Source organism: Hermetia illucens, chromosome 3 (genome assembly GCF_905115235.1).
Source record: "Hermetia illucens chromosome 3, iHerIll2.2.curated.20191125, whole genome shotgun sequence".
Classification (NCBI taxonomy): Eukaryota; Metazoa; Arthropoda; class Insecta; order Diptera; family Stratiomyidae; genus Hermetia; species Hermetia illucens.
In genome coordinates this window covers 90068050-90093793 of record NC_051851.1, presented here as the reverse complement: position 1 = coordinate 90093793, position 25744 = coordinate 90068050, and the positions used below count along the sequence as shown (strand labels likewise).

Below are 25744 nucleotides of genomic sequence, written 5' to 3'. Positions count from 1 at the left end.
TACAAATAAACAAGGATATAAATTCCTAGTTAGCGATGATGTAATATTGATTGATTGATATGGATTGGGTAAATGGAAAATGGCAGGATTAGTTTTGAAATGTACAAGTGCTCCTTAATATTGGTATCAAGGACCCTTACCATGCCCGGTCTTTCTTATTTGAGGAAAGACTCTATTGGTATACGCTCGATATTGGGACTTGATTGACATCAAATTGTGTGTGTGTTTCTTTCATTGCAGGAGTTATTTACAAGGTTGAACGAATTTCAGGATTACTAAGTCTAAGCGTGCGATCGGTCGACAAATTCCTAGTTAACGGAATAATGGGTGAAAATATTATGAAAGGTGTGCATATTTTTCCCAGAATCAGCTCACTAGGCTTCAACTTACAGACAGCAAACGCCAACTCTGAGTAATTACATATACTACAAAGGGTATTTCAGAATCAGCTGATATACGTAGCTTATTTACTTTTCGTGGTTATATGGAGAAGCTACATAAGATTAACAATCCTAACGTATTCCACTCTGCGTCTTTGTTCACCACATCATAACAACATAATACATTTTCGTTTTGAAACAAGAGAAAGAGAAAAGGCCATCCCTGCATTGGCCGCATGAAGTTCTAGTTGAAAAAGTAAGGCGTAATGTATGTGTGCGCGTGTGTAAAATGGGGGAGCGTATCAGCCTCTGTGCTACATCAGTACCAAAAATCTTACGTGTGGGCGGGGTGTTCACATTGAAAAATCCATGGAACTTAGTCATTACACAATGGACACGTGTATTCATATTCCTATTCCGAGTGAGTTATTGATACCTAGAATCACAGGTAGATACTAGTAACCAGGGAAACCCACCTATACATTCGCAAAAAGCTTCCGACCGATCAGTCTAACGTCCTTTCTACTAAAAGGACTGGAAAGACTAGACTTCTAAGTGCCACTTCACCATAGGCAACACGCCTACCAGAAAGGTAATTCCACGGAGACAAAACTCTATGATAGGTCACGATAGGTAAGATTTGGGGATTTTCACCAAAACGGAGACATAATAAAACCCATTTTGATGTATGCATCCATCGTCTGGTGGCCGAGACTGAACTCTGCCAACAGTAGGAATTCAGAGGCGTGCTTGCCTAAATATTACTGGAGCAATGAGAAGTACACCGACTGCGACACTTAAAGCTATCCTAAATCGACCCCCATTCACTTGGAAGTGAAACGGAAAGGAGCCCATGACGCATATAGACTCGATACCATTGGGGCGTGGAAAAACGGCCAATCACAGGGTTATGCATCCATCTAGAGTTTCCTTGACAAACATCCGGTAGCTCTGATGACGGTCGATCATATGGTTTCCAGATTCGTCTTTGAAAAGACATACACTGTCGTAATCACCAAAAGAGAAGAATGGTCGATAAATGGCCATGAGTCTTTTCAGATTAAAGACTTAATAATCTTCATCGATGGTTCAGTTATGGAAGGCGGAGCGGGCGCAAGGGTATTCTCGGGAAATCTGATCATGGAACTGTCCCGACCCCTCGGAAAAATGACGACCATATTTCAGGCGGAGATATATGCGATTTCAGTGGCAGCAGAAGAATGTCTTCTGCGGTTCGAATCTCGCTGGGAGCAGAGGAATTTGTTATCGTGACTGGATGTCGGACACCAGTCGACTCAGCTGTGAATGAGTACCTGAGTCAAATCAGGGTAATAATCTCGGGCGAGCGCAATGCTGACCACATTGCCTCCCACAGTGTACTGTGGTGTACCGTTACGGTCTTGAATGAAGTGCTCTAACATACTTCAAGGCCTTAATCCAATATGGATTGTTGCGCCAACGATTATTATTATTATTAGAAGAATGTCTGCGACAAAAATGAAGGGATCGTATCATTTGCATCTGTTCCGACAGTCAGGCGGCTTTATGAGCACTAAACAGCAACAACATATCAAGCCAGTTGATGTGGAGTTGTCATCAGGTGCTGTTGAAACTTGGCCGACTGAACGAAAACAGGCCAGAACTAGCTTTTGGAATCCGGCAATCCACTGTCAAGTTTACTCTGAAGGGTGAAATTTTAAGGATTCACGCAGCCGAGTGGAGGAATTTGAACTCTTGCCGATATGCAAAAATCCTTGTGGGACATGAAAACCCTAGTAGAGCTTTTAACGGGACATTGCTCCTTAAACTACCATATTGGAAAAGATTAGGGTGGTGGTTTCGGCTATGTGCAACCAATGTGAGGAGGAGTAGGAGACGGCCCAGCACTTTTTATGCAGCTGCTCGGCCTCCTTATATCTCAGACGATGACTCTTTGGTAAGGTTTTTTTTCAACGAAGAATTTGCACACTCCCTCCCTCTGGAAAATGTTCTCAGATTCGCAAAAGCCTGCGAACACCGTAGGCGGGAAGCTATTGAATAGGCGATTTACAAGGATAGTAGAATGGGCCTAACAATGGCCTGAGTGCTCGGAGCTGCGGCTCCCCCAGTAACCTAAACTAGCAGTAGTACAATCCCGAAGCGAACCAGCATAGAGAGCTCCGAGTACTCGCAACCCCATCTAAACCACGCTCACCATATCTCACCATGTGCTTCGAGTAATAGCTGTTGTTTGTGTATACAATTTTTATGCACTTCTTGCATATTGATGAACTGCATTTTTTTATTGCTACGATGTCTGAACTTTTCATACTCAGTTGTAGAATCGGCAATTACGGATTCTAGCAAACACAAAATTAAAATAAAAGTTGAGCCGAGGATAAGAAAAGTGCTTGTCCTAGTTCCTACACTGAACAGGTAGTAGCTCATTAGTTGGCTCCAAGCCAATTCTGACCCCCTTTAGGTTAGAGCTTTGCTGGCTTCATGCCGGAGACTCTATTTAACGAAAGGCGTAGCAACTCCAGTTGGCCCTGAGCCGATGGTAGGGCAATGGGTTAAATGCCCATTTTACTCGCTTCAGTGATACTACTTTGCAGGCCAGATTCCTGTCTCTCGGTTGAGGGCCGTATGCACCTGTCGGCCCCGAGATTAAATTTTGGATGCTGCCTGGAAGGCACTTCCAGCAAATGGTTTCCCGTTTCTTCATCGCTTTCTGTGTACCTCCCGTTTTGTAAACGTAAATAATCCCACTTCTGGCTACGTTCTTTAACCAGAATCCACTTCGTTAGTGAGGTTGCCTCAAGAGAGTTTAGTCTCTTCTCAAAAGCGTCTCCATGATGATCGTTTAGCCGACCTTACGCACTTCTTAAGAGCCTTCTGTGCCTCTTTATAGCGATTTCAGCTAGCGGCTGAATCACACTTCATAGCACGATTCAGGAGCATCATTGTTGTTCTCCTTTGTTTTGCCAAATCCGAGTTCCACCACGGTGTTTTACCCTTCTTTGGTATGTTGAGTGGATAGCTTTCTTCGAAAGCTTCTCTCATACTGATTGTGATCATCTGGGTTTTCTCCTCAATTCGAGCAATGGATTTGATGCGCTTCCCAGGGATCGTACCTCGGGCGCTCAATTCTATTTTATACGTCGCCCAATCTGTCCTCCGCGGATTCCGAAATGGAGTGGCTGGAGGTTGATCCATGCCCATTACGAAATCAATGCGTCTGTGATCCGAGAGTGTGATATCGTTTGATACTCTCCACTCTCCGACCAGAGCCGCAATGTCAGGGGGTGCTAGATAAAGTTTGGCTAGAAGACACTTAGGATTTAGTTTGATTACCGCGAACAAACAGACTGGAATACAAAGACGGAATACTGGGAAAATGGATTGGACAAATTTCAAAGAACTTCCTGGCAATAAAGTGCAGCGACTACGAACTCCTTTGTAATAATAATAATCGCTGGATCAGGACCTTGAAGTCTGTTAGAGTACTTTTATTCAAGACCGTAACGGTGCACTACAGGATTACAGTACCCTGTAGGAGGCAATGTGGTCAGTATTGCGCTCGCCCGAGATTATTACCCTGATTTGACTCAGGTACTCATTCACAGCTGAGTCGACTGGTATCCGACGACAAATCACGATACAAACCCCACTGCCACCAGTGAGATTCGAACCGCGACGTCCTGTACAACAGCCTTGTGCCCCAACCACTCAGCTAATACAGGACACAGAACTCCTTTGGCGATAGAAAAAATGGAAACTCTGAATCGCCCACTTTTAAAGTGCTAGTAAGCAGACTTCTCCTTTGCTGATTCAGATGTGATAAAACGGTTCACTGGTGGAATCAAGAATTGCAAAAAATCAACCATGCCACTTCTGAACCGTTTTTGTAAAATTGATAAGAATGAAGTGTGGTTAAGCTGTAGGAACATAGAAAGGCTCGTAAAAGCCAGACTCCTTAAGACCATACTGCGGGGAACTGGAAAGCGAATAAAATATTTTCAGGAGAGTCCTCAAAAGGAATGAGCCGGCCAAGTTGGACTTTCCTAGAAAATCGGATAGAACTTACGCGAATACGGGAGTTGAGTCTGACATGTTTTTCGATAGCCAATATACTGTTGTTGCTTTTCTCAACTTTGCAGGCTTGAAAGCTTAAAGTCCCGTTACAATACTAGTGTTTCCTGTTCACTGCTTAGTGGAGTTCCATTCATGGGGTTGCATCTATACACTCAGACTGTGCATCAAGATCAGTATTATCACACCTGATAGTGCTCACGACAGCAACACAAACAAAAGACGAATACAGACACCCATGACGACTGGGATTCGAACCAAGAGCAGCAAAATTGAGAGGTTGACGCAGGTTGAAATTCAGATAAAAAATCGATTTTAAAATTTGCAATCAGAAAGTCAGTAAGTGTCTGGATAGCTGAGTGGTTAGAGCGTAAGGCTGGTGTACGGAAGGTCGTGGTTCAAATCTCACTTTTGACGTCGGATACCAGTCGACTCAGCTGCGAATGAGTACCTGAGTCAAATCAGGGTAATAATCTCGGGCGAGCGCAATGCTGGCCACATTGCCTCTTAGTGTACCGTTACGGTCTTGAATGAAGTGCTCTAACACACTTCAAGGCCCTGATCCAACATGGATTGTTGCGCCAACGATTATTATTATTATAATCAGAAAAATTTTCATTAATATGAAATTTTATGTAAATGAAAATGGGATCAAATCTAAAATAAAATGTTTCAGGGAATGCACACATGATATCGAACCCTTCTGTTGCGTTAATGACAAGAACGGTACTTTACTTACCGAACGTCGAGCCGCGATGGATAGAAAAAAATTCGAGCAGATTTCAACTGAAGAATTTGTTCATGTTCCACTTCCACAAGCATTGCCGACATTTGAAGCAACTCCACCTATCAGCAAAACTGGTGCTCAGAGATGGCGGCGCGTCTTAAGAAGACCGTGGGATTAAGTCCACGACGCAGGTACTCACGTAGAGAACAGTGACGTAATTGTCAGCAAAAATGTAGTGGAAGAAGCAATAAGCCAGGACCTGACGACATCGATTCTGAGCACTGGAAATACTTTCGCTGGGACATAACAATGTGACTCAGTGAATTCTTTAATCGGGTTATTCAGGAAGGAAGAACGCCATCTGGCTGGTAAGAAAGTACCACAGTTCCAATATGAAAACAAGTCGGGAAACCGGAAGCTGGACGCTTAAGGTATGAAAGGTTTTGTTTGCTTCTTCTGTGAGTACATCTGAGTGTAGAACTATCCAATTTGTACGTAGCCCGTTATGCATGTGCATTTAGCATGTCAGATTTAGTACTTCGGGTTGTAGATTTACACGGTCAACTTTGTTATGCTGTAACTTTGTTACTAATAGTATGATTTTGATCAAACCTAGGGATAGTATGCTTCATATTATATTTTTTACTGCTACCAACTTCTACAACTCTCGGATCAATTTTCCCAAAAATATGGTATATACCATTATTAACTTAATTTGAACAGATACCAATATGGAGAGTATTTTGAGGCCTGGGCACCATATAGAGGCAGCTTCATGATTTTTTCAGATTTTTCGGTTGGGTAGAAATGATCATTTTCCACCCCTCCCACTCCCCGCCTTTCTAACAAATCTCAAAACTAAGCCCGGCTTCGAAAAGTACTAATCGAGACCTTTCATTTAGTAACCCACATGACTATATTCGGTGAACAAAAATTTTACACCCCGTTTGATATGTATGGAACCCCCCCCCCCCCTAAATCTCAACGTAGAAGGATATCACTCACTGTATGTCTGGGCGTTCACAGTTCCCACCTTCTCACCAAATTTCGTGTCAATCAGTAGACAGACAGTGGCCGTCGAAACAGTTCCAAGGTGGTTGGCTGAAACGTTTACGACGTGCCTCATAGATGGGATTTTGCCGGAAGAGTGGAGGAAACGGAAGCTTGTGCTATTCCCGAAGCCAAATAAACCTTTGGGTGATCCTTCGTCTTATAGACCTATATGCCTGCTGAACGGCATCTGCAAACTTTTCGAACGGGTGACCTTCAATAGACTTGTACCCATCACAGAAAAGGAGGGTGGTCTCTCAGACTAGCAGTTCAGATTTCGAAAGGCAAGATCTACTGTCAATGCCACGGAAATTGAAGAAAAAGCAATGGAGGCCAATAAATCTCGCGCGGTAGTTACTCTCGACGTGAAGAATGCCTTTAATACTGCAAAATGGAGCAAAATAATTGCGGCTTTAGTCCAATTGGGCGCTTCTAAATATCTGGTGCACATAGTCATGGCATTCTCCGGGAGAGGATATTGTGTTACGATTCGGACGATGGACCAAAGACGTTTACAACAACTTGCGGGGTTTCACAAGGATCAGTCCTCGGTTCTCTCCTGTGGATAATAATGTATGACGGAATTATAAAGTTGCAGCTACCCAAAGGGGTGACAATATTTGGCTTCGCAGACGATATCGGAGTAACTATTGTGGCACAAGACATTGATGAGACCGAGGTACTCACAAACGAGGCAATTTTTGAAATCAGGTCTTGGCTAGAGGAAGCTGGTCTGAGATAATACCGAGGTAGTCTTGATCACAAAGCAAAGGAAGCAGACGTCGATAAAGATCAGGATTGGTGAACACATTATACAGTTGTAGCCGACGCTTAAATACCTAGGAATCATGGTTGACTAAAGACTGAAATTCAAGTCCCATCTTGAAAATTCAGCAACTAAGGCTTACGGAGTGGCTACATTGTTGGCAAGAATGTTACCAAATATAGGTGGTCCTAGGCAAAGCCGTCGGCTCCTGATCTGGAATGTTATTAGCTCCATCTTACTTTATGCAGCTCCATACTTGGTCTTTGAAGGTGGAAGCAAACAGAAGAAAAATCGCAGCTCCATACTGATTGAGTGCATTGCGAACGTCATGCACTTACCGTACAACTTCAGATGAAGCAGCTTGTGTGACAGCAGGCATGATCCCCATCGGCATCTTGGCGGACGCGGGTCGACGCCGCTATGACCCGTCATACGCAATCGGCGGGTCCTATACGAATCGTCGACAATTGGTACGCAGTGAATCTATTTTCGAATGGCAACAAAGATGGGACGATTCACCTAAAGGACGCTGGACACACCGGATTATTCCAGATGTCTCTAAATGGATCAAACGAAGGCACGGTGAGGTTAGTTACCAGCTAACTCAATTCCTAAACGGGCACGGAGGGTACCGTGCACAGGTTTATCGGTTCGGGCGTGACGAATCCCCGTATTGTCCGATATGCGTGATGATTCCGGAAGATGCGGGGCATGTTGTTTTTAACTGCCCGCGGTTCGCCAAACACCAAGCGGAGGTGGAAATTGACGCCGAGGCACGGTTGACACCCGACACATATCGTGGACCACATACTAGTCTCTGAAACATCTTGGAGGGCAGTGGAAAAATTAATGAAGGCGGTCCACAATCTGCTGAGGAGGAAGGAGCTGATCCTGCCCCGCGATGTAATACCGAAATATAGTCCCGCGGGGTAAGCGAATGAGAAGGAGGCGGTTTTAGAGAGTAAAATTCTCACATAACCGTTTGGCTGGAGCCAGCGGTAGGTTTTGAATCTTTCCACCTTCCAACGTATAAAAAAAAACAGACAGACAGACAGACATTGAACCGATTTTAATAAGATTTTGTTTTGCAAACAAAAGCTTAAAAAGAAAGCTAATCCAGCAGAATGTCCAAATTATCGTCCGATCTGGTTTCTTTCCTATGCCATGAAAATTTTTGAACGCATTCTTGACAACCGTATCCGTCACATTCAAATAACCGTCAATCAAGCCGAATTTGCTAAGCACTGCGGAACTACCGACGCAATACACGCTGCACGGTTGCTCAGGAGAAACACCGTGAGAACGCTTTTGATAAAATAAAATTGCGAAATCGACCACGATGCGCCGACCCGGCTTGTGAACGGAACAAAGGCTGAAGAAAAAGAAGGTTACTGCACTCGATTTCTGAAAGGCATTTACTTGGTTACTATTATATTTCCCAAGAAATTGGATTCAATTTCATTTGTGAATAACATTTTTTTCAAAAAATCTTTATTCTTTTTCATATAAAGCCGTGCAACATCTATTCAAAATTAATGCGGAGCTTCCAGCTCCTTTGCACTAATGAATGATTTTGTGCGTGGTATTCTACTATTAGGAATATTACGGAAGAAAATCGGTGAACGGTTTCTGGATAAACAAATATATTCGAAGTGTTTACCACGTATCGTCTCGGCCATTATCCAGTAATTCTCTAATTATCCATCGTCTAACCTTAAATGATTCCAGATTTGCCATACATGCAACAGGGGGGTCAACATTTTTTTTCACCGAGTATAGCCATGTGAAGTATCAAATGAAAGGTCTCGATTAGTAATTGGTATTAGTTGTGATATTGTTTGCAAAGGGGAGTGGTGCGGGGGTCTGAAAAGGGGCAGTTCTCCGAAACTGCCCAACCCAAATATTTCAAAAGAAATATTTCGGTTCATGCACATGATATCTAGCCTCAAAATACTCTCGGTACCGATACCAATTTAATTAAATTTGAAAATAGTATATTACCATATTTATTAAAAGTATCTTTCAAGCAAATTAACTGAAAACCCCCTACAAGTTTATACTAGAATCATCGGCCTTTTCAGTAATATATGCTATACTATAGAACAAGATACTACTGGCACGAAACACACTTACTAATAGAGTTATAATTGATCAAAGTTTTTGTAGAAATTTTTTGCATTCTAGTGGATTCAGTGGGACAAATGCCCACTCAAATATGCTTATATAACCAATACGCAAAACCTTTCATACCAAAAGCCTTCAGCTTCCGGCTTCCCGACTTGTTAAGGTTTTGTGTAAAATAAAACTTTATTAAAATCGATTCAATGTCTCTCTGTCTGTCACATGCACTTTTCTTCAAAACGGCTAAACCGATCTGAAGGAGATTTGGTGGACAGATGGCAGCTATGAAATCCCACGCATACAGTGAGTGGAATGAATTTAAGTGGAGTTTAAAGGGGGGCTCCCCATGCCTGCAAAGGGGGGATTCAAACAATTTTTTCACCGAATATAGTCGTGTAGGGTATGAAATGAAAGGTCGCGGTTTGTAGTTTCCGAGACTGACATTAGTTTTGAAGTAAATTGCAAAGTGCGTGAGTAAGGAGTCAAACTGCACGCACTTGAAGTGAGCCAGGACTCATTTTCGGAAACTACCCAACCTAAAAATACGAAAAAAATCAGGGTGGTGCGCCTAGATGAAATCTAGGCCTCAAAATATGTTCCATTCCGATATCTGCTCAAATAAACATACTAATAGTATATTACAACTCTTTAGAAATTTACTGAAAACCCCCCTTTAATTCATCCTAGGATTTCCGAATTTTGTACCAGCATAGAGGACAATATTTCGTATATACTTCGTGGAAATTAACGCCAAAGTTATAGCAGTTCAAACTTAATCTTCCAAAGCCATGCAAATCAGATCATCATAATTACCCGGAATAATTGACATTCGCGTGGAATATTAAAGTCGCATTTATGAAGAATCTGTTAATCTGCAGCCTTTTTTAAGGTTTTGTGTAAAACACTTGTGTGAAATCTAATCTTCGAGAGATGTCCCATTCCGGCATCTGCTCAAATAAATGTACTAATAGTATATTATCAACTTTTAGAAATAGAGTAAAAAACTCCCCTTAAGTTCATCCTAGGTGTACTAAATTTTGCACCGACATAGTCGTCTCGTGCATACACATGCCAAGTTCCATGAAAATCCAACTATTAGTGTCAAAGTTATAGAAGTTCAAACTTATCAATTTTGTGCTAATTAACAGCATCCTAAGCCATACAAATAAAATGCTGACATCGTAATTAACGAGAATAATTGAGTGAAATATTAATATTCCATTCAAGAAGAGTCTAATTTTCTCCAGCCTTTTTAAGGTTTTGTGTGAAACAAAACCTTATTAGAATCGAGACGGTGTCTGTCTGTCCGTCTGTCTGTCTTTTTTTTTTTTTTTTTATGGATGGAGGTGGAAATCTTAGAAAGACACTGCCGCGCCAGGTTGCAGCAGCGTGTGGGATTCTCACCCACTAAAACCACCCCCCCTTTCTCCTTTTTCCTTCCCCGCGGGACCGCCGCAAAGCATTACTTCGCGGGGTGGACTGCGCTTTACGCGACCACGCCTTCCGTTCTTCGCGTCCTCCTTGCGCGCTCCGCCCTTGCCAGTTCCTCTCGTATTCGTTTGATGGCGGTGTTCACTGCACACCAGTTTTCCTCCGATTTCAACATTTCCCCGACGATGTTCTGCGGGCTTAGAGTGGTTTTCAGGGAGTCTTCCTTTCTGAGAGAAATCGTGGACAGTGAAACATAACATGCTCCGGGTCCTCAGGTGTGCAACCACATTCAGGACACAAGGGAGAATCATCCAGCCTGAATTGGTGCAGGTACTTCCTGTAACTGCCATGTCCTGACAGGAATTGCGTCAGATGGTAGTTAATTTCACCGTATCATCGCTGGATCAACTCTTCAATACGGGGAATGAAAGTGTGGGTCCAGCGACCCCTCTGCGAGTTATCCCACCGTTTCTACCACTTCTCCAGCGACTCTCGCATTGCCGCCTTTCGGCATTCTGCATCCTTTTCAAGAGGATTCATTTTCCTTGTTTCGTACAGGCAGCGTGTCTCACTTGCCAGAATGTCTATCGGGATCATTCCCGCAATAACACACGCTGCCTCGCCTGATATTGTTCTGAAGGCGCTGCACACCCTTAGCGCCACTAAGCGGTAAGTCATATTCACTCTCCTACGATTACTCTCACACGCTAATGCTTCCTCCCAGACTGGTGCCGCGTATAATAGTGTGGAGCGAACCACTCCGGCCACAAGTAATCTGCGACTGTACCTTGGACCTCCAATATTAGGCATCATCCGCGCTAATGATACGCTGGTATTTGCCGCTTTCTCACAGGCATAGTCCAAATGTCCCTTGAAATTGATTTTAGCGTCAATCATCACCCCTAGGTATTTGATAACCGGCTCCAAAGTGATAACGTGACCACCAACGCGAATATTAATCGTATTCCTCTTCCTACGATTGGTAATCAAGACCGCCTCCGTCTCTTGTTCCGCAAGGTCAAGCTGAACCATCTCCAGCCACGCTTTTATGGCGCTAATGGTTTCGTTAGCGTACATTTCAACGTCTTTAGGTTCTTTCGCGACGACAACCACAGCTAGATCATCTGCGAAACCGATTATCGTGGCCTCCTTTGGCATGGCAAGGACAAGGACCCCATTGTACATGACGTTCCACAGGAGAGGACCCAACACTGAGCCCTGTGGTACTCCTGCGGTGACGGTGTACTGCTTGGATCCCTCATCCGTGTCGTACCACAGTGTCCCTTCCGAAAGGTAACTGTTGAGGAGCTTAGTCAAGTAACTAGGGACACCCGTGTTAGCCAGTGAACTTTTTATCCACTCCCAGCTTGCGGAATTGAGCGCATTTTTGATGTCCAATGTCACTACGGCACAGCATTTTTTAGACGACATCGCGTCTCGAGCCAGCTTCAAAACAACGTCTACGGCGTCGATCGTTGAGTGGGCTTGACGAAATCCAAATTGTCGCTCCGATAGTCCATCCTTGTATTCGATGATAGGGAGCAGTCTGTTGTAGATGACCCTTTCGAGCATCTTTCCTGCCGTGTCGATAAGGCAAATCGGTCGGTATGATGATAGGTGTCCTGGGTGCTTATTCGGCTTCGGGAGCAAAACTAGTTTTTGGCACTTCCATGCATGTTTCAAACACGCTGATAAACCAGTCGGGTCTGGTCTTAACAGTGAGTTTAAGAGCTCTATTGGGAACAGCATCCAGACCGGGTGCTTTGTTATCACCTCTGTCTGTCTGTCTGTCACACCCGATTTATTCGGAAACGGCTAGACCGATTGTCACGAAAATTGGTGAGAGTATGTAATCTGGTGTTCCCTTTACATGCAGTTAGTGGCGCTATCTTGTGTTAAGTTTACGGGGGGCTCCCCGTACATGTGAATGGAGGGTGCAAATTTTTTTTTCACAGAATGTAGCCATGTCGAGTATCAAATGAAAGGTTTCAATTAGTACTTTTCGAATCTGGTTCAATATTTGATATTAGATGAAACATAGGGGAGTGAGGGTTCAAAATATGATCCCCAAAAAGTGTAACTGGTCTCGTTCTCAGAACCTATCCAACCGAAAAATCTGAAAAAAATCACAGTGATGCATCTCTACGAAATCTAGGCCTCAAAATATATCCAGTTCCGATATCTGCACAAATAAAGTTAATAATAGTATATTTCCAGATTTTAGAAATTTACCCGGCACCCCCCTTATGTTTATCCCAGAAGTACAAAATTTACCATGCATATAACGAAGAACATAGTGCACAGTTTGGTCAAGTTTGAAGAAAATCCAACTATTATTAACAAAGTTATAGGGATTGAAACTTCACAATTTTTTGTGAATTTCGTGATCTCTATAACCTGCATGACGTCATCATGACATATCAATTCAATACCACAACGAAATGAGTTCTTATGAATTGGGTCGCAGAGAATTATTTTGTTTTAGTTTTTTAGTTATTTGTCAGCCAGACATGTGTGTATGTAGGTATATAATATATGCGTGCTAATGAACTTTGCAGGTAGTGCCTAATTCAAATAGATATAAGAAGTAAATCGGAGATATGGGTACGATCAATTTATATACGTGCATATATGTGTACAGTATTCGGTAATAGGCAGTTTGTTTGTTTAGGGTGAGCGTGATATCTACGGCTGTAATATGTACGTATGTCTCGTAGTTTGGAAAAATATGAAGGATTATGTTGGATTTGTAGCTATATACGGACAGAAAAATGTGCGTTGAAGTTTCTTACATAAGATGAACACAAAACCTTTATACCCGAAGCGCTAGCTTCCGGTATTCCGACTTGTTTATATTTGATGTTGGTTACAAATAATAAACTGAGAATGTGAAGCGTATGAGGTTGGCCATTATCAATACAGGGATTTCCATCAAATGAATTATTTAAATCGCTTCCTAAAAAATAGGGGGCATTGAATTTTTTAGTCATGTGACACGGAGCTATTGTGCACTCGCCGCTCCTCACATCTTCTTCTTCAGCGTTAGTTCCGTTCACAAGCGGGGTCGGCTCGTCGTGATCAGTTTCGTCATTTCATTTTATCAAATGCCTGATCAGGATGTAATCGCGAGGCCGTCAAATCCCTATCCAGCGTATCAAGCCACCGTTGTTTCGGTCGGCTTTTTAGTCGCGTACCATTGACTTCGATGTTCAGACCAATATTGGTAAGTGAATTCTCGTTCGCGTGAATTACGTGACCACACCATCGAAAACGCCTCTCTTGCAGTTTTTGCACGATCGGTGCAAACCCATATCGATCGGAGATATTCTCATTTCAGACGTGATCAAAACGTGTCACGCCACCAGCGCAATGCAACATCTTCGTTCCCATTACCGCAAGACTCGTTCATTATCTTTTATAGTCGGCTAACACTCAGAACTATAGAGAGCGGCAGACGGACAACATTGCAGTAAATTTTAGATTTGGGACGTACGCTGATACGTCGATCACAGAGAACTCTAGTTGTGAAATGCCACTTCATCCAGGTAGCGTTAATGCGTGAAGCAATTTCATTACGCAGTTCTCCATTGGCTGATAGCATTGACTCGAAATATTTAAATCGCTGAGTTTTGGCAAACGCAGTAACCTGCCCCTCCAAATATTTAAATCTCTCAGTTCTGGCAATGACAGTAACCTGCTCAGAACTGAGCGATTTCAATATCTCGGGTCAATGCTATCAGCCTATGGAGAACTACGTTATGCTCCTCACATAGGGAAACACAAAACCTTTTATACCTGAAGCGTCAAGCTTCCGGTTTCCCGATTTGTTTTTATGTTTCGCAATGGTATCTTAGGTGGTTGAATGTGATTTATATTTTTGATGCATGAAATGTTTAATTTCCATATTGATTTCTTTACGCGCACTCGTTTTCAGCACCAAGTTTCACACAAGACTAAACATATTCTATTGGCTTTATTTATGATAAAATAATAGAATTTTAATGAGAATCCCGTTTAAAAAACTAAATAATAAACTTGAATTACATATTAAGTAGTGTATCAACACTTTTGTCCACAGTACATATGTTTTGCATTATCGATGCTTTTATTATGGTATTGAATTTCCATTTATCTATCAGCGATTTTTCCCAACATATGTATTTACAAAATGATTCATGCATAACATGTCCGGCGTTAGTTGTAAAATTCAATACTTTATAGGAAATGTTGGCCACTACAATGCATTTGTATAAATTAGCGGTAATTTTTGGAGACATTAGGGCATTTTTGAGTGGGTTTCTTGATAGCTTCCGGTAAGTATGCACGCCAGCAGTATTTTGTTTCACTAAAAACTGGTGTGCTCAGATATATATACGTGAACTATGAATATTGAAAATACAAATAAATTCTTCGAAACATACCGTTCTTGTATATCAGTTGCCATTTTCACAATCAATTGCGTGTTCATCGTTGCTGGCAAAATCCTCCAAATGGCGACACTTCCATCCACCTAATTTGGTGTTTAAAAAAATGAAATTCTGATTAACTGTGCTCGCATGACCTACTTCAAGCTACTTCCTTACTTCAACAAACGAATTCTGCAAATTGTGCACGTGCGTCTCAATATCCATCAGGACTGATTCAGGCCATGTCTTCTGGTTAAAAGGACACTTTAAAAGTGCCAGGAATACTTCGCTGAAAAGAAACGGGAAGTTTTGTGCCATGTCTCCGGGAATATCTCCGAAAATCACATCATTTCGAAAATTTTCCACGTCAATGGTAACGTAGCGCTGTTTGACAAAGAATATGAATTTCCCGCCGGTTCGTTGGGTAGAGTTTCCTCTAGTCGGTAATGATAAGAAAGGCATTAGTTCGCCCATTGAGTTCACAGCGAAGAAAAGGCAACGTTGCTCGGCAGTATCCAACCACTTGAGTATGAGTGCCTGTAAATGTTGTGACGAGGTCACTTTGAGGCGGAGTATAAAGTTAAGGATTTGAAATTACCTTCGGATTGCCAGATTCAATCATCTTCATCCATCTATCCGGTTTCAGTCGCAAAGATGTCAACGTATAAGATGCTACCAAGTCAAACCGATTTAATTTGCTTGGGTTATTCGATCTCATGGTCATCCTGTGAGTGCACCTTCCACTTTTCAAATAACGTTCGTTTCAATGCAACAATCAAATGCTGCAGTCAATTAAGGATATTGATCAAACAGTTCTGGCCAAAGCGAGTGGAGTGAAAATTGCAATTCATATTATGCCCTCATATTACCTATTTCCTCTCAGGTTACTTGTGAACATCGGTCAGCGTTTGAAGCGCTTTCTCCGAAACGATACGTACCAGTCAGTGGAAGCAACGTTAATCAGGTTAGACCGAAAGAACGTTTTCAATAGTCAAGTAAATCGATATCTACGAACTTTATAATATATTCAGATCCTAGGCTAGGGCGGCTATTGCATTAAACCTGGAATCCATTGTAGGCCACTACTAGGAAGCTTGGGTTTGAAAGCCTTTGTGTTGCTAAAAAGAGCATGTCATATACACGACGAACACAATAAGAGAAATATGTAATTTCTTCCTTTTCCCTGGAAAGCCTCTTCGAAATGCTTCTACACAAAATGTTCATACAAAGCAGGGAGTACCTTAGGATGCCTGAAGTATTATTAAGGAGCTATTTGAAAAATACGAGCAACTAAGATATTATTCTGGAAATGCTATGGGCACGGTAATGCTTCTCTAAATTTAGGATTGAGTTTACCTAGGTTATGAGCTCATTGCTGAAATTTGATGACCAATTTGAAATGATGAACCTGCAAGGCTCCAAGGGTGAACTTCCCCATGCAATTAGAGAGTGCAACAATACAGTCATGCAGATTGTCAAATCGCCCGGTACTTGAAGAGATAAATTCTAGCTTTGACTTTGTAGGTGAATCTTCACAGAAACGGCAACGAAAATCTGAAAAGTCAAATATCAGAAAAATTGTTTTGTGTATTTCTTATGAAAGAATGTGGTTGGTAGCGTTAGATTTTTTGGTTGTCCTGTTTTTTAAAGAAACGAAAAGATTGTTTTTTGATTAGGGATGTAATACTGTATTGTATCTATTTGTTGATATTGACATTTCGGGAGCCACTAAAGAAGGGAGCAACTGGGTCCCGAAATATCGATATCTGCAAATAAATACAATAGGGTTGTCCCTAATGAAAAAGCAATCTTTTCGTTTCAAACACAGGGCAGATGGTAGGTCCAAAAAACCAATAGTTAGCCTGCTGGTGAACGGCTATAACGATGATCCGACATGGTACGGATTTGAAAAACGATTCGGAATAGTTTGCATATGAATTGACGGGTGCTCAATTCTGTTACCCTATTACACCAGAGTGACATATCTTGGAAACGGTTTTTAGGTTAATGTCACAGCTTCCTCCGTTCAGAGAATAATCTTGGTATAGCTGCAAGTATGTTCACAGTTAATTTGGAAGTGCACGCTCAATTGAGAAGCACTTCTGACTAGCACCTGATCTCGGCTGTGAACATAATCTCCCATAAAGGTTAGTGTCCACCCAAGCATGACGGTCCTGCATAGAAAATCAGGGGGCTGATTTAAACCGACTACACATACTAGTGTAGATAATGATTTGGCACTAACAACAACAGAAATAATAATTAGAACTGTACAACCGGCAATGGTTCAAAAGTTTAGGCCACGTTCATCACTTTGCTAGGAGCGCAAATCTGGAACGGTCCCCTACAGAAAAGACGGAAAAGGGGAAGGCGGGTTCTGGTCGAAGAGGGAATAGGGAATGAGGTAATAGTTCTAGCGCCTAATAAGAAGAGACACCATTTAGCTCGAGATCGGAAAAAAAAGTCAGCAGAAAGACGTCAACGTTCAACCTGTGCGACACTCCCTAACCGGCAAAAAGATTGATGAACCCAGTAACGAGGCAGAAACACAAACCATTCCACAGAGGGGTTCAAGAAGTGCAATCCCTAATCCGTCCAGTGAAACATTTCAATGAATATCAAATGAGATACCGGCGGTCAAAGGGTAGTATAGGTCTCAGGACCTAGATTGGCCGTAGATATAGCCATCAGTTGCATCATCTTTTTATTGACTTCAAGGCCGCCTATGACAGCATAGCTAGGTTAAAAAGGACAGATAAAAGCAATTGGATCACTCTTGAGACCATTCAACATCAACAGCGGCCTAAGGCAGGGTGCAGGATGCCCGATCATGCGTCCTCTTTAACCTAGTTCTGGAAAAAGTGATTCGCGATGCAGAGGAGAATGTAAGAGGCACCTCTTCAAGTCCACCCTACTACTGGCCTCCGCAGACGATATTGACATTATGGGGAAAACAACCCGAGATGTATAGTCTAATTTCATTCAAATCGAGCAGACGGCGCGAGATCTTGCGCTACATATTAATGAAGGCAAGACGAACTACATGGTGGCAACGTCAGTACTTAAGAACGAAGAAACAACAATATAAAATCGCACTGGTCAAATGAGAACAATAAAGATAGAAGACTACAGCTTTCGACACTGTTGATAATATCTCCTATCTACGGTTGAATTTAAAATTACGACCGATAATAGCTACGATGACGAAATCCCCGCACCATTGTTGGCAGCCAACAGACTGATCTTAGTGATACAAAAACTGGTGAAAGTAGTCGAGGGTAATAGACTACCAAGAACCCAGGAAGAAGAATTCAGCGATGCACTAACCAATCAGGCCACGCAGCGCCTAACGTTAAAATAGAACAACAACGGCTTAACTTGGAAAGCGACCGCAGTCGTGATTAATTCCTACAACAACATCAACGGCAGGAAAAAAGAGAAGGGCAAGCCACGCTCAGAGCTCCTTGTCATCAAACCGAATAAAGGAGGGCTTTCCCGAAAGCTCTTCGAGAAATCTGCAACAATGGTAAACTAGACGAGGCTGGAGTAGACGTAGAATCTATTCGGCGATGAATACAATTATATAATAGTCCTGACACTCTTCAGCTTTTAGTTGTTCATGGGTATAATTGGAGAATAAATGCCAGCAATAATTTCATTTTGATTTTAATGAATGTCAAACATGAACAAAATTTGAAATTCGCAAAATGCTACAATACTACAATTATGATCTTGGAAGAAATTTAAACCTAAAATGTACTTCGTGTAAAAGGACAATCCATATGTGAAAAACCTCAAGGTGGGAGTTACATCTGTTAACTTCAGAGGACCAAAATTTGCCACTGTTACCATCTCTGAGAAGACAGCGAATCAACTTTTTTATTCCGGGAAAATAAAGATCGAGTGGATGATTTGTAGGATAAGTCGGAGTTTAGTTCGAACCCCTTTCTTTAAATACCCAGATGAGCACATAACAAACGCTTGCAAAGGGCAAGCCAGAGGAACTTTTGGTTACAAGTGTGAATAAAACGGCCACAAACCGAAAACTTGTGCATCGTAAATTCTTTGAAAAAGGGAAAGAAGACGTGGTTCATGTTCCCGTCAGGTCTTGAATGAAGAATCGCAAAAAATAAAAAGTCAAGCGCCATTACCACCCTTCGGTAAGCGAACATGCATAGGAGTGAAACTTCTCACGACTTTATGGGAAATTTGATACAAGAAAGAAGAGATCATTTGTTTAAATTTGTTATTCCGCTGATCAGAGTAGCGCACATCCCAATGAATTTTGAAATGTATATCACACCACAGGATAACTGGGACAAACCGGTTGACGGTACGGTGAAGGACGTTAACCGTCAACACCCCATCCATGATGATGAGCAGCTGAAGAGATGAAAGGAACACTTCACTATGGTTCTTAATCCTATCACATCAAGTGGATCCCTCTAGTAGATGAAATGGTTATTTACGGTAACATGCGATGCGGATTGCTCCCCCAAACAGAAGAACAAGTCGGGAAACCGGAAGCTGGGCGCTTCAGGTATGAAAGGTTTTGTTTGCTTTTTCTGTGAGTATATTTGAGTGCAGAACTGTCCCATTTATACGTACCCCATTATGTATACGCATTTAACATGTCAGACTACTCACTTCAGTGTGATATTGGTATTTAGTTGCAGTAAATTTACAGGGTAAAGTCAAATTTGAGCTACTGTAACTTTATTAGTAACAGTATGATTTTGATCAATCTTGGGGATAATATGCCTCCTATCATATTCTATACTACCACAAATTTGTATAACTCTAGGATAAACTTAAGGGGGTTTTTACTCAATTTTTCCAAAAAAATGGTGATGTACTATTATTAACTTAATTTGAGCAGATATCGATATGAAGAGTATTTTGTGGCCTAGACATCATATAAGGGCAGCTTCATGATTTTTTTCAGATTTTTCAGATAGGGTAGTTTCTGAGAATGGGTCCGTTAAAGAAATCATCACTTTCCACCCCTCCCACTCTTCGCCTGTCTAACAAAGCTCAAAACTAAGCCCAGCTTCGAAAAGTACTAATCGAGACCTTTTATTTGATATGCAACATGACTATATTCTGCGAAAAAAATTGTATGGCGACCCCCTTCGCTCAAGTAAAAGAGTGCGAGACAAGGAGGGGGAAGCTTTGGGGAATCAACAGGCCCCAAAAAGGAAAAAAGGGGTCTTGACCAGTCCAACAAACGGAACTAAAAGTTCGGAAGGGCCCAAAGCACCAAAAGTAGCAAAGTCGGCTAGTGAACTGAAACTGAAAGAAAATAAGAACAATGGTTAGACTAAGGTCGTGAATAAAAAAAGAAATAAGAAACCAAAGGTGCGAATTCGCCCGGAGGCAATTGTAATCTCCAGCAAAGGACATCTAACATATGCGGAGATACTGAAGTAGAAGAAGAGCTAAAAGACCTAGTCGGAAGTGTCAGCAAAATCCGGAGGACCCAGAAGGGGGGTCTCATGTTTGAGCTGAGAAAATGCAGCGTGGGAAAAACCGACGGCTTTCGTAACCAACTTATAAATTCACTTGAGGAGAATGTCGCGGTTCGTTCCCAAAAACATGAGGTCTATATACAGTGCAAGGATCTTGATGAAGTAACAACCAGAGAAGAGATCTGCACTGCCTTGAAGCAACAATTCAAGTTGGAGGAATTCAGAAGGATTTTTCGTGAGCTTAAGAAAAGCTTATCGCGGTACTCAAACGGCCACAATGCGACTGCCAATGTAGTCAGCGCAGAAGTTGTTGGCCGTGGGGAAGGTTCGGATTGGATGGGTTGTTTGCCGACTAAGGGAGCAGATTTCTTTATAGAAGTGCTTTAAATGCCTAATGTCTGGGTACTTCGTGAAGGCATGCACGAGCGGCATCGATCGGTCCGATCGTTGTCGAAGGTGTAGGGAAAAAGGACATATTGCCAAGGAGTGCAATATAGACCCCAACTTCAATGGAAAAATGAGGTTTATTCAAACAAACCTCAATCATTGTAGGGTCGCTCAACATTTACTCGAGTAGACCATCTACGAATTCGAGGTGGAAATTGCCATCATTATCGAATCCTATACAAACTTTCACGGTGGCGTATGGGTTACAGATTCGACTGGTGGAACGGCAATATGAGCATGTGGTCGACAACCCTACAGCGGCTTTGTGTGGGCGAAAATAAACGGGGTATATGCGTACAGCTGTTACGCCCCACCAAGCCTGACACTCCCCGAATTCGAGGAAATGCTTGACAGTTTTTTTATCGCCGCAAGGGGTCATAGTCCAAGGGTGACTGCTGGTGACTTCAATGCTTGGGCCCGTGAGTGGTGTAGCAGAGAGACAAATGCAAGGGGCCGCAGTCTATTAGACGCTTTCGCACAGTTGGATATCATTCTGGCCAACGAAGGATATGTAAACACCTTTCAGAAAGCGGGGACTACCTCAATCGTAGACCTAACTTTTGTCAGCCATGCACTGGCACGTGGAATGTCCTGGTGCGTCAGCAATGACTACACCCACAACAACCACCAGGCAATCTTCTTTGGGCTATGGGTGGAGTCACGGGCAGAATACCATCATGCCTCAAACCGAGAAAGGTGTCAGGCTGGTCCGCTAAAGCTCTGGATGAGCAGATTTTCATAGAGGTGTGGTTAGACGAGCCTCATAAAGTAGGCGCCTCAACGGAAAGAGCTGTCCATGTGACCCAATGTATCGCCAAAGCATGTGACGCGTCCAGGTCTAGGAGGGGCTCATTCCCCAGTAGAAAACCAAACTACTGGTGGAATACTGAACTGGCCAGCCTTCGATCAGCCTGTCACCGAGCCAGAAGAGCGGCTCAGAGAGCGGTAGGCAGAATCGACCAAGGGCAAAAAGAGGGCGCCTATAAGGAAGCCCGCAAAACCCTCAAGCTCGCCATCCAACGAAGTAAGAGGGAATGCTTTAAGCGCTGATCAGAAGCGGACATAAACTCGTGGGGGAGCGCCTATAGAATCATGATGGGGCGATTTAGAGGCCGATCATCTCCACAGATCACGTGTCCTCCACTCTTGTTAAAAATTATCCAGGGGTTATTCCCCCAGCAAGAGGAGGGCATAGACAGCTTCCAGCGATCTCTGGATGTGACGGCAATACCACCAGTCATAAAGTGACGAGCTGCTGGAGATCGACGCTACGATAGGAGATAACGAAGCTCCGGGTCTGAATGGCGTGCCGAATAGGGTCCTTAAACTTGTCGTGAAATCCAGACCGGACATGTTCGCTGAGTTGTTCGAAGCGTGCATGTCCGAGGGGATATTTCCTGCATCTTGGAAACGACAGAAGTTGATGCTACTGCCTAAGGCTGGCAAACCTCCAGGTGAGCCAACCTTCTACAGACGTATTTGTCTTTTGGACAAAATTGGCAAAATGCTAGAGCGAGTAATCTATAATAGATTACTGCCGGTTATGGAGAGCCAGGGAGGTCTCTCACATGGGCAGTATGGGTTCCGTAAAGCCAGATCAACCATTGATGCCATCAAAATGGTTACTGGCTTGGCCGAGGATGCAATCCCCGGAAAGGGCAGTACTAGCAAATATTGCATAGTGGTGACCCTGGATGTGAGAAATGCATTCAATTCGGCTAATTGGAACCTAGTAATAATTTCTGCGAAGATTGGTATTCCCGATTATCTTGCAGCTATTGTCAACAGCTATTTACAAGAACGGAGGCTTTGGTATGACACCGATGGTGGACCCCAGGAGTACGTTGTCTCCGCGGGTGTTCTTTAGAACTCCGTGCTCGGCCCACTACTGTGGAACGTCATGTACAACGATGTACTTAATCTTCCTCTTCCGGAGGAAGCCACGGTGGTGGGCTACGCCGACGATATAACGCTGGTTGTGATCGCAAAGCACCTCGAAGATGCTGAGTTATACTCATACGAAGCGATCAGTGCTGTTTAGGGTTGGCTAGAGAGTTCTAGTCTGACACTTGCGGAGGATAAAGTGGAAGCGATCCTCATCATCAAGCGCCGTAAAAGAAATTTTGCCCGTATTCGAACCGGGAATCATATCATCACTTCTAAGCTTGCCATCAAATGCATGGGAGTGATGATAGACGGCAAGCTTCGCTATATGCAACACGTGTATGTTTAACGCTGTATGTTTATAACAAAGCAACCACTGCAAGTGTGGCCCTGCCAAGGATGATGCCGAACGTGGGAGGGCCACGGCATGCTTCCAGGTTGCTTATACCTAGGGTAGTGAGTTCTATCCTGCTCTAAGCAACTCCAGTTTGGGGAAAGTTATTGCAGGTTGCATTTAACGCTAACAAACTGAGTTCAGTCTACAGAAGAACAGCCCTAAGGGTGTGCTCGGCATTCAGGACTGTCTTAGATGATTCCACATTCGTCATCTCCGGAATGATGCTCATTGACATCTTGGCAGATGAGATGACGAATATATATAATGCGAAGTCTATCTCTCCTTTATCGCAGACGATGAACGCCGAAAGGGAGAGATCTCTAAATAGATGGCAAGAGCGTTGGGAACGCTCGGGAAAGGGTCGGTGGACACACAGGCTCATCCTTGCCATCAAGGAGTGATTGGAGAGACGGTACGGCGAGATTAATTATAATATTACTCAGTCTCTCACGGGGCATGGAGGATATCGCCAGTACCTCTTCAGGTTTAAATTAGATACCTCACCCAATTGTCCAAACTGTGATGGGGTCCCAGAGCACCTAGAGCATCATGTATTCTTCCACTATCCAAGTTTTGTGGAGGAAAGGAAGAACCTAGAGGAGACTCTAGGAGAGGTGCTCGTACCAGAGAATCTGGTGCAAAGAATATTAGAATATCGGGAAGACTGGGATGCGATCAACTTCATGGTCGTATCTATCTAGAGCAAAGTGCAAAAGGCAGAGGAGACTAGAAAAGTGCGGTTAACTGTGTACTTCCTATCGTCGCAAAGATAATAGGTAAAGTAATCCTGGAACGCATAAAGAATACCTCGAAAAGTTGATCAACGGAGAGTAGGCTGGTTTTTGCTTTTGATCCTGCTGCATTGACCACCCTCCTTCGGATCATTTTGGAACAGTGAATGCTGAACTCGATTTTGTTTCACCCATTCTTCATAGATTTCTAGAAGCCTTCCGGCAGCATGAATAGATAGTGTACAAACAGGCAGATAGCAATTCTTAAATTGGTATCTTATCAACAATTCTTAAATTGTTGATGGCTGCCGGGATAGGTACAATAATCCTTAAATTATTGTACACAGAAGGAATAATAATAATAATAATCGTTGGGGCAACAATCCATGTTGGACCAGGGCCTTGAAGTGTGTTAGAGCACTTCATTCAAGACCGTAACGGTACACTAGGAGGCAATGTGGTCAACATTGCGCTCGCCCGAGATTATTACCCTGATTTGACTCAGGTACTCATTCACAGCTGAGTCGACTGGTATCTGACGTCAAATCACGATACAAATCCCACTGCCACCAGTGAGATTTTAACCGCGACCTTCCGTACGACAGCCTTGCGCTCTAATCACTCAGCTATCCGGACACACCGAAGGAAGTAAGAAAAAAATACACTGCTTTCCGCTTTGCTTTGGCTTCTGGCCACTTTTATTCCTATTTCTTTATTTTTATACAAAAAATCTTATAACTAAGCAAGTTACAATTTACATATTATGTTTACAGGACCTATTTATTCATTCTGACACAAGCGCATGTTCAGCATTTTTTTTGAACTGCTATTATGTTGTAATAATTAATATTGTAATTGATTTGTGCGAAAGTAGACCAATGTGTCGATGCACTTATTAATTTAGCTTACTGCTTACATAGTTATTTTTGTGTGATTCGAACAGATAGTGTATCTGGTATTTCTTCGCTGTAGGCAAAAATTCAGTAAATTAGGTCCCAAAGGTGAATCTACTAATGTTGCATCTTTTCACCAATATCATTTCTTCTTGTTATATGTGACGTTTTTTACGTAAACTCGTCCGGAGAAATTGGAGGAGTTCAATAGGCCATGACATCGTTCCTCAAACACTTCGTGTACGCTGATGACATCTATTTGCTATCTCACTGGATTATGGACTTGGGTCAAAAGACTGTAGATTTGTAAAGAAAGTCAAGTAGATTGGGACTCACGATAAAAACTAACAAAACCAAAATTCTCAGTTTGCTGGGTCAACGCTCTGCCTGTCTGCATTAATGGGCAAAGCATCGAAGGAATAGTTCAATCCGTATATCTAGGAAGCGTCATTTCTACTGATGGTGCCGCTGAACTGGATGTCGCTCGACACATTAACAATGCTAGATTGGTTCCAAGCTCGAAGCCTCCATGAATACTTGTCTGTGCCGTATCATCGAGGTACGCTAGCCTGATACTTCTTCTTTTTCTTCAGCCTTTGTCCCGTTCACAAGCGGGGTCGGCTCGTCGTGATCGGCTTCGCCATTTGGCTCTATCGAATACGCTAGCCTGATACTATTCCGAATAAAAAATTTTTTGGGCCAGTTACCCGTTGACAAATTGATCAAAAGGCGCAAGTGGCAGTGGATGTGTCACACATTTAGGAGGGGCGACAAATCCATTGTTGTCTACGCCATGCAGTGAAACCCACTCTCCTAAGCTGACCAATAGATGGGGCGCCCCAAAGGCACTTAAAGCAAAATGGTCGAAGGGGAGTGCGGGAGTTGCGTCAGCAGTACCCATTTCACATCCTTTCATATCTCCTCCACGTCCATTGAGCTAGTATCAGTCAATATATAGTAGATTGGTTATCT

General features: G+C 42.8%; 1 protein-coding gene across 2 annotated transcripts in view; it reads right to left on the bottom strand.

Annotated features, from left to right (window-relative positions):
• The window catches only part of LOC119652359 (dynein beta chain, ciliary), a 155248-nt gene extending 139498 nt beyond the window's left edge, over window positions 1–15750 (bottom strand). For both annotated transcript variants that reach the window (XM_038056444.1, XM_038056445.1), the window contains exons 1-3: window positions 15551–15750; window positions 15130–15489; window positions 14968–15056 (exon numbers count right to left, since the gene is read on the bottom strand). In XM_038056444.1, the coding sequence (XP_037912372.1) occupies window positions 14968–15056; window positions 15130–15489; window positions 15551–15676 (575 nt within the window). In that variant the 5' untranslated portion in view covers window positions 15677–15750. The remainder of the gene's footprint in view (window positions 1–14967; window positions 15057–15129; window positions 15490–15550) is intronic.
• Window positions 15751–25744: the final 9994 nt, after the last annotated feature.